The following is a 10,026-nucleotide window of genomic DNA, read 5'->3' on the forward strand; positions in this document are numbered from 1 at the left end:
AAGTACTGACAAAAATATATTCATATAATTTTAAGCCAAAATGCTTTAAAAAATCTGTACATATATCTTTTTTTAAAAATAAAGTTGTGAGAAAAAAAAAAAACTGTAATTATTGAAGGTTGTTAGCAACCAAGTAGATGTTGGAATTAAGCCAGGGTCCTCTGCAAGAGCAGCCAGTGTTCTTTAACAGGTAAGCCATCACTAGCTACTTGAATGATTTTGACGACATATTTGTGTGGGTGTGCATACGTGCAGGTGTGCACACATGTGGGTGTAGGAGTCAACCTATCCTGTGGAGAAAGGAGACGGCAATACACAGGTCTTCCTGTCACGTGGGTACTGGAGAGGCCCCACACGCCGTAAGAAGTAACGAGAATAGTAATACAGTAAAAGCAAATACTTAAGAAGAAGAATGATAAGGAATTAGGATGAGTAAGAATCAGAATCACAACTGAGTCTTTTCAGTCTTTATTACCACACAATGGCAGCTCACATCATTATAACCTTGTATATTAATGGCAAAACAACACAGCCAAAAATATATAAAGAAAACAACAAATAAATAAAGGGATAAGAAAATACTTTTCTAAAAAAAAAAAAAAAAGAAAAAGAAAAAGAAAAACAATTATCGGATTATCAGAGTTGGTATTTGACCTTTTCCTCTGAAAAGCTAATTTATTCCAGTTTCCTCCTTTTGAGAGGAGAGCGGACTTCAAGAATTCTCCATATTTTCTTGGGTCTTTCATTGGAAAAGACTGTCAAGAAGACAGTCAAAAAAACAGCCAGGTTTAATAAGAACCCTTAACACAGGTACCTAGGCGGCAAGTACGGCGACCTCTGAGTTCCAGGGAAGCCAGGGCTACATGGTAAAACCCTGTTGCCAAAAACAGTAAAAAAGAAAGAGAAATTACCAAGTGAAGGAAACCGTTCAAAGGAAGCACATTCTCACCATCCAGCCTCCAGGAAGGAAGTGGGCCTGCCTGGCTTCAGTACCTGGACACTTGTGGGATCTCTCACCTCCCTCCCAGGTGAGGACAGGCCTCAAAGATGGACAGACTTTCTTTGTCACATCAGCCTTTTGGGGTCTATTTTTTCCAGGTGAACCAGAGGTTTGAGCTGCTCTGCAAAGTTCCTCATGTCATCAGAGACCATGTCCTGCCCAGCCGGTGCGACAACACTTAACTCCACCAGATAGGAGAGCGACAGGGCCTCGGTGCTGTCTGTGTTCCCTGGGACCAGGATTCGGAAGATCTTGTACACCACAATCTTCAGGATGCCCTTCCGGAACAGGTGTCCTTTGGCGACAAACTCGTGGTCCATGCGGAAGCCCATTTCCATCAGGAAGTCCGTGAGGTTCTCAGACGTGGCAATGTCCACACAGTTGCGCACCAAGGCGTGGCGGTTCTTGTCTCCCATTTCTGGCTGTCCTAGGTAACGCAGATGCCAGGGTGCCCCTGCCCTGTCCATGGCTCGCCGGGCCCTTAGGACAAACGGGCTGGCCTGCTGGCCCTTAAGCAGGAAGACCATCTCGTGATCGAGGAAAGTCTCCGGCTCCATGTTGTCGCACAAACCACGTAAGCGATGGATGAGACTTTCCAAACTGTGGTCTAAAACACTTCCTGAAGAGGCAAAAGCACAATGAGCCCCAGACCTTCCATCCATTTTTAGGGTCCTGAAACTAGCGAAAGATAAACACACACACCAAATAAATAGTTCTATGCCATGTTTCACTGAACAATCATGGGATTCTAGTTATTTGTTTATTCAAAACCTTTTTATCTTTAGTCATTCACGTCTTGGCAAGCAGGAGAATACAATGGCATGTAAATGCTGCTTGGAAGATAACCTGATAGGATCGATTCTCTCTCTCCACCCAAGGGTCCCACGGATGGTACAGGTTGTCAGGCTTAGCAGCAAATGCTTGGTGGTGGTGTGCCTGAGAATGGCTCCCATAGGCTCCCGAATTTGAATGTCTAGTCTCTATCTGGTATTGTTTAGGGGGCGGATTAGGAAATGTCCTTGTAGGAGGAGATATGTCAAAGGGAGTTTTCAAAAGCCAGCCCCCATCTTTCTGTCAGTGGGTCAGGCTGTAGCCTCAGTTACTACTTCTGCACCTGCCTGCCGTAATGAGATGAAGGGGGTGTATCACCATGCCCAGCTTCTTCTTCTGAAGTATAATTATAGGAAAAGGAAAGTCTGAATTTGATGAATTTCATCGGCTGCAATCAATGCAGACCTGTGAGAGACCGTGTGTCCCGAAGGCAAGGCCTTGGGTGTGATCATGGCACCAAGAGGACCATAGCTGAGGGATGGAGCTCAGTGGCTGAGAACTGATGCCCAAGGTTTGGGGCTCAATTCCTAGCGCTATAAAAAAGTAAGATTTATTCTTCTGAACCAGGTATGATTGCACTCAGGAGACTGAGGGGGTGGAGTCCCTGCAAGACTCAGGCTAGGGAAACAGCTCAGAGGTAAGGAGTTTGTATTGCTCTTGCAGAGGCCAGAGTTCAGTCCCACCCACATCAAGTGGCTCCCACTTACTGCCTGTAACTCCATCTCCCAGGATCCCAAGACCTTCAGCCTCACATGCACATACCATCCCCCTGAAACACATGTGCACAGAAAAAAAAAGGACCGAGGCTCCAAAAAAATAAAAATAAAAAGATACAAGCCAACTGCTCAAGGCCAAAACTTAAATATTTAACCAAGAATAGTTAAGAGGGGTCAATGAGATGGCTCATCTGCTACAGATGCTTGCTGCCAAGTCTGATGACCTGAGTTCAATCCTCATCACCCACATACCGAAGGGAAAGAACCACAAGTCCCCTGACCTATAGCAGCTGTTTTCATTGTAGCCAAAAACTAGCAGTGGACCAGGTGCCCAACCCAACTGTACTAGAAGAGGTAAGAGCACTGTGATGGCCCATGTATACATTTAAACTGGAGGCCACTGAGTAACAAGAAGCAGGAACTTACTGAGGCACATAACCGAAATGAATGAACCACATAATAACAATGCTAACTCAACAACCGGCACACCCGGTCGGTGTGCACAGTACACACATGCAGTTAGGCTCCAAACGGAAGATCAAAAGGCCAAAACTGTCCCTGGCTACCCAGCCAGTTAGAGGTCAGCCTGGGCGTTGGAGGGGTGGCTCAGTAGCAAAGAGCACTGGACCTGCGCTCAGTTTCCACTAGCACCCACATGGTGGCTCACAACCACCTACAACTCCTTTTCAGGGAACTAGACATGGTTGTCTGACCTCTGACTCACACGCATGCAGGCAAAACACTCATACAGATAAGATTTAAAAATTTTAAATCATACTTGAAAAAAAAATAAGTTGGCTTGGACTATTTGATACTCTGTTTCAAAATAACAAAAACAATATAAATTCTGTTGTAGGACAAGACTGTATCATGGACATAATGCTAAGAGAAGGAAGCCAGTCACAAAACCAGGGGAGCATCTAAGCCGCCACGTTAGGAAACAAAGTGAAAAGGTGACTGGTAAGAGCTGGGGGAGAGGGAGACTCAGTATGAGTTTTTATTTTTAAATTTTATTATTTTTAAAATTTTCATGTGTAGGAGTGTTTTGCCTGCAAGTTTATCTGTGAACTAACTACCTGTATGCCTGAATCCATAAAGACCAGACTAGAGCATCAAATCTGCTGGAACTGGAGTTACACACAGTTGTGAGCTGCCACGTGGGTGCTGGGAATTGAGCCAAGGACTTCTGTAAGAGCAGCCAGTGCTTTCAGACGCTAGGCCATCTCCTAGGCCCCGAGTTTTAATTTTTCAAGATGAAAGAAAATAAATGAAAGCCAGGCAGTGGTGGCTTGTGCCTTTAACTCCAACATTTGGGAGACAGAGCAGATGGATCTGAGTTCGAGGCCAGCCTGGTCTACAGAGCAAGTTCTATGACAGCGAGGGCTACACAGAGAAAACCCTGTCTAGAGAAACAAAAATGGGGGGATGGTGAGATGGTTCAGCAGTTAAGAATGCTCTTCCAGAAGTCCTGAGTTCAATTCCTAGCAGCCACGTGGTGGCTCATAATCATCTGTAATGGACCCAATACTGTCTTCTGGGTGTGTCTTTAGACACTGACTTCTGTGTGTGTGTATGAGAGAGAGAGAGAGAGAGAGAGAGAGAGAGAGAGAGAGAGAGAGAGAGAGAGAGAGAGAGAGAGAGAGAGAGAGAGAGAGAGAAATCTTTTTTAAAGAGAAACAAAAAGAAAACAGACAAGTGTACACCTGTGGTCCCAGGCACTTAGACTGGTCTACAGAGTGAGTTTCTGGCCACTGAGCCATCTTCCCACTCACCCTTTTTTAAATGCAATTACTAGATGACAGGAACCGTGCAGTTGCCTTTGTTTAAGTCATCTAGACTTGCTCTAACCAAAGAAGGAAAAAAAAGAAACCATGGTAATGCAAGCCCCCTGGCTGACTTACCCTGCAGGAGGTACTCCATCATGTTAATGGTTCCCCCAGTGACTGGCATCATGGTGACTGGAGGTGCTTCCATGATGCCTCTAATTAGGTCCAAGACGACAGAACTGCAAACAGATCTTCCAACCAGGTAAACACGGAATACACCTGGAAAAGTCACACTTGTTCATACACTGTTTGCTGTGGCACTGGCCTTGAAACCAAAGCTCATTCATTCATAACTTGGAACATCTGCTTCTACAGCCTGTTCCAAGAACAGCTGGCTCAGAAACAAGAAAGTCCTGGCCCCGGAATAACCGTCTAGTCTCAAATTCTGAATCTTCTAAAAGTGTTTCTATGTAATCCTTAGGCAGCTACGAAACCTCTAGTTCCGAAACCTACTTAAAATAAGCCCAGGGGCATTTAATGAAACAGCCCTCGTCTCTCCCACCCACTACCTAGCTCAAATGAAACCGATATACATACAAATTCAAAAAAGATGACGTCACCTTGGGCTACACTGAGAAGCCTGGTTTCCAAACGTAAAGAAATAAAAGCCAGCTATGTTAGGGGAACATCTGTAATCTCAACACTCAGGGACAGAGCTGGGAAGACTGCTGCAGCTTCAGGCTAGACTGATCTATATAGCAAATCCCGGCCAACTAGGGCATCCCACTGAGACCGTCTCAAAAAACCCAAACCAAAAGATCCGAAAGAGACCATGGAAACTCAGAGAGAGGCCCCAGGGCACGCACCGGGATCTGAATAGAACTGGTTCTGCCTTTCTGAAAACGCCTTTCAAATGAACCCGGCGGGAAACATGAAGTTAAAGTGACTGCACCGGTCCTCCCACGCGGGGATCCCGGACACGTGTGCACTTACACTAACAACACGTCTCCGCTCTACAGATCCCTGCACAGCTGGACTTAAATCAACGCGTGCACACCCGTAATCTGCACCCCCAAATCCAGCCAGCACAGACCCAGAGGAACCGCCAAACATTCCCTTCAGCACTTCCGGTAGGGAGCTGATGGACAGGAAACTTCTCCACAACCGCCCCGAAAAGTAAGGGTGCCGAGAGGGCAAGAAAAGCGCCCGCCTTCAGGCACTGGTGTGCAAGAGCGCATGCGCAAGGTGCGGAGCCGCTGTAGCGTTAGGGTCTTTCCTAGTCTAGAGTGGTTCCCTGGAAGGTGACTGTAGGCCTTTAAGTCATAGGACAGCTCTAGGATACGTTTTTGTTTTGTTTTGTTTTGTTTTTGTTTTTGTTTTTTTTTTCAACTTTGACGACCTGGATGTTTTGATCAGATCTCTTGAAACTGATTGGCCACTATATTTAAATTTTGAACTCAGCCACTGGGGGGAGCGAGAGGGGAAAGAGTCGCATTGAAAAAGATGGGAGATGGAGGTTGAGGGGCTAGCAGTGAGCGGGATGTAAAGTGAATAAGTTAAAAATGAAAAAAATTAGGAAAGAAAGAGAGAGAGAGAGAGAGACTGAGACTGGGGTTTGTTGTAAATTGGAAACTCTAAGCACAGCGTTGTGTACTTATGGGCCGCTCAGCAGGAACAATATTTTGTGTGTTTTTAAGGGTCTGGAGAAACAGCTCGACATGTGCAAGGCCATAACAACAATACAAAACAACGGCAAACTTGTTCAATTTACTGTGCATGCCACAACTTTAAATAATGGGACCAGGCACAGTCCAAGTCTGAGAACCTCAGAGGGCCACGCACGGTAAGGATCTCTCCAGCAGACCCATTCAACAATTAAACAATATTGTGAGATTTTTCAAAATTAATTAATTAATTATGGCTAGAGAGATGGCTGAGCAGTCAACAGCCCTGACCTTGCAGAAGTCCCTAACATGGTGGCTAACAACCATTTATAATTCCCCTTCCAGGGGATCCATTACCTCTTCTGACCACATCCGTCACTGCATCCGTGTGGTACACATACATACATACATCCTTGCAAAAACACTCATAACACAAAATATAAATAAATAAATAAATTAGGGGCCGGGAGGGTGGCTAAGGGAGCACCTGCTGTTATCCAGAGAACCTGGGTTCAGTCCCTAACACCTATATCAGGTGACTCACAACTACCTGTAACTCTAGTTCCAAGGGATCTGACACCCTCATCTGGCATCCAGGAGCATCCACGAGGAAATAGATGGTGCACATACATTTAGGTACACATGTACATTACATAAAGATAGGTAGACAGATGAGAGATAGATAGATAATTTAAAGTCAACAAGTACTTACTGAACTGTGTACACATGCCAAACACATAAGGGACAGAGTAGGGTGAGGCACCCTTAATCCTCCAGAATCCCTCGCCCCTTAACATTTCCCCAAAGGTCATCTACCCCAGGCAAGGAGCCTGGTTCCCAGTCAGTCTGGGCAGCCTGTATCAGCTCAGGGCTCCACCTTGCTGTCACATAAAATCGTCTTGCCTTTCTGCCATTTTTCTCTTCTCTCTGCCACCCCTCCCATGGCCTTGACAGTTTGATCTCCAATATATCTTTTATTCTACTTGTGGAATGGTCTGGTTCAGTATTTATCTCTGCCATTACTTGTGGCGTTTAGACAATACCAAGAAACTGAGTATTTAAGGAAAATGGAAGGCCATATCGCTAAGTGGTGCAGGGGTTCGGGCCTGAGGTTCCATCCCCAGCACTGTAAATACTACTAAGAACATCTGTAATGCAATGTTCTAAAAGGTTAATGAAAAAAAAATTATGAGACAGTAAAGCGCGCACAGTAGCCCAAGCTTTCCTAGAACCCTGGGCTCAGGACTAGTGTGAGTGTGAGCCACCACCCTATTCATTTAGCTGATGATGTTAGATAACACGGAGAGCCAGTCCTGGCGGGGCATAGGAGGCAGAGGCAGAGAGATTTCTGTGAGGTTCAAGCTATGTAGGCTACATTAGTGAGTTCCAGGCCAGACAGGGGGACACAATGAGACTCTGGATCAAAATACACACACACACACACACACACACACACACACATATACACACACACACACCATAGGAAGGGGGAGAAAGAGCACTGTAATCCTACATGCAACACTATGGACTAGACAAGCAAGACGACCCGTGCCTGCTGACACGTCCGACTAATTACTAAGAAATTTTGGTTGGATTTGAGGCCTGCACCACAGGAAGAATTCCCATCTGGTACTGTAAACCGGTCAAAAGCCTGTGGCTTGTGAGGTCATCGGTACTAGTAGAAGACACTACTGTGGTCTTGCTGAAGGACTTGAGATACCAGTCAAATTGCCTTCTAAATAGCTACGTGTATAGGTTAATACTGCTCTCAGCTTTCTTCAGAGAAGCCATGGGCAGGGGTCACGGGGGAGACTCCTACCCAGTTGGTCAGAGTGATGAGAGGTAGAAACTGCTGGATGCTCATCCATGAATGAGACCTCTGTAACACTCCACAGCTCAGAGAGCATCACGGGATAGAAGGTCTGAGGAAAGGGTGGTACTGTGGCTGTCTAATGCTGACTTCCGGGCACGGTGTGGTCATGGCCATTTTTTAACTCACAGCGATGCGCTTACTAGACTAGATCTGCTTAAGATTGAGCCCATCCTGTCAGAGAGGAGGGAGAGGCTCGGGAGGCCCCACCCTTCCCTGAAGACTTCCAGGCAAATAATCTTTAATAGGGGAAGGAGAGATATTTTTCTTAGTGCTTCGAGCTACCGATAAAGGGCATGTGCTCCTGTAAGCAAGTCCAATGAAACTCACTGGGGAAACCAAACTGGAAATAGGAAGGGGAACTACTCCGGAAGGAGTCCGGGTGGGTCAGTGGGATTGGGAAGGGGCTAGAGAGATTAGTGGGGTATGCATGGCCATGACCAATATATATTCTGTACACGTATGAAAATGTCATATGAAACCCATGATTATGTGTAATTAATATATATGCTAGTTAAAACAAAACAATAAAAGGCTGGCACTATGCCACGGCAGGTTTAAAAAAAATGTCTACCACCAAGCCTGATAAATTGCCTTGGCTATCGGGGACCCAAATGTTGGAATGAGAGAATCCCAAAAGTTGTCTTTTGACCTCCATATGTATGTATAGCATGGCACATGTGTGTCCCCACACAAGAATAAACAGTAAATGGAATTTAAATGGCGTAATCAGCAGGTCATCATGGCACATGCTTTTAATTCCAGCACTCAGAAGACAAAGGCAGACTTAGCTTAGGCTACATAGTAAGACTTTGTCTTCCAACCCGAATTAAAGGCCATGACAAAATGGTAGTGTAGGTCAATGGGTACAATCTTTGCCTTGCATATGTGGAGTCCTCAGTTGAATCCAGAGTGATGAAGATGCTCACTTGCAATCCCAGGATGCAGGAGATGGAGGCAATAAGACTTCAGATGAATTTGAGGCTGGCTCAGCACACACAAAACCCAGTCTCTTTGGGGATATTTTTTGACATAATAAAGACTGAAATTAGGACATCATGCATTTGAGGCAAGTACTTTACCACTAAACTATAGCTCCTTTCCTGAGACTCTGTCCTAAAAGCAGAGGAGGAAGAAGACAGAGTCAGAATTGTCCAGATTTTTGCCTTGGGTGTCTGAAGCCATAGTACAACTGATTAGTGCTCTGTGGGGTCTTGATTGGAAGAGTCCTGCTTCTCCTACCTATATAGATGCTAATTTCAGAATAGAAATGTCCAGTGATTTATGTGGGCCATTGAGACAACCACATCTTTATTAAAGCTTAACTAAGGTGAAAATTTGAAAGAGGAATGGGAACCGGGCATGATGGTACACACTTGTAATCCTAGCACTAGAGAGAGAGAGACACAGAAACAGAGAGACAGGGACAGAGAGACAGAGAAAGAGAGAGAGAGATTTGAGACTCGCCCAGGGCCACATTGCTACTAAATGTCTGAGGTCATATTTAAATTCATTTCTCTGTGACACTGTCCCTATCTCTGTGAGAGTAAAATCAAGGCCATTAAATGCTGAGATGATCTGCCCCGGTCCCTTTACCTCTCTGACCAGGTACAGCCAACCATTTCCACCTGTACCGCTCACTCCAGCCGCGCGGTGTTCACAGATCTAACTTCTGCCGCACGGCTTTGGTCTTCTGCTGTTGTCCAGCCTCCCAGAAATCTTTATCCTGCCACTGAACTGTGGGATTTGTTCTCTCCCTTTCTTTCTCCCTGCAAATCTTTTTTTAGCATATGTGTGTAAATGGGTGTGTGGGAGGGGCTGCTTATGTATGTGTGCCAGAGGACCTCTGAAGGCCAGAGGTCAACTGTAACTACTGTTGCTCAAGAGCTCTTCACCTTGCTCTTTTTTTTTTTTTTTAAAACAGACTCATTTGTCCCAGGGCTCATCAAATAGGCAACTGGCCAGCAAGACCCAGAGATCCACAGCCTCTGCCTCCCCTGCACACGAATGAATACAAGCATGCTACCATGCTCCTCTTATTCCTGAGGGTTCTGGGGGGGGTCTCTGATCTTCACATCAACAAAGTGGGTGTGTTGGCTTGAATATGCTTGGCCCAGGGTGTAGCACTATTAAGAGGTATGGCCTTGGGTTGTGGGCTATAAAACCCTCACCCTAGCTG

The 10,026-nt window shown here is 45.5% G+C and overlaps 1 protein-coding gene across 3 annotated transcripts; it reads right to left on the minus strand.

Moving 5' to 3' along the window:
* Positions 1 to 539: 539 nt before the first annotated feature.
* On the minus strand, positions 540 to 5,463 carry MED18 (mediator complex subunit 18). Of its 3 annotated transcripts, none has more exons than XM_080920655.1 (3): positions 5,371 to 5,463; positions 4,449 to 4,592; positions 540 to 1,619 (listed from the first exon to the last, which is right to left on the minus strand). In XM_080920655.1, the coding sequence occupies exons 2-3, from the start codon at positions 4,519 to 4,521 to the stop codon at positions 1,066 to 1,068; spliced, it is 627 nt and encodes a 208-aa protein (XP_080776781.1). In that variant the 5' UTR covers positions 4,522 to 4,592; positions 5,371 to 5,463; the 3' UTR covers positions 540 to 1,065. The 3 variants fall into 3 exon arrangements, with proteins under 3 accessions (XP_080776781.1, XP_080776780.1, XP_080776782.1); XM_080920654.1 differs by having other exon boundaries at positions 5,307 to 5,447; XM_080920656.1 differs by having other exon boundaries at positions 5,407 to 5,430.
* Positions 5,464 to 10,026: the final 4,563 nt, after the last annotated feature.

Source organism: Micromys minutus (assembly GCF_963924665.1).
Source record: "Micromys minutus genome assembly, chromosome: 9".
In the NCBI taxonomy this organism is placed as follows: domain Eukaryota; kingdom Metazoa; phylum Chordata; class Mammalia; order Rodentia; family Muridae; genus Micromys; species Micromys minutus.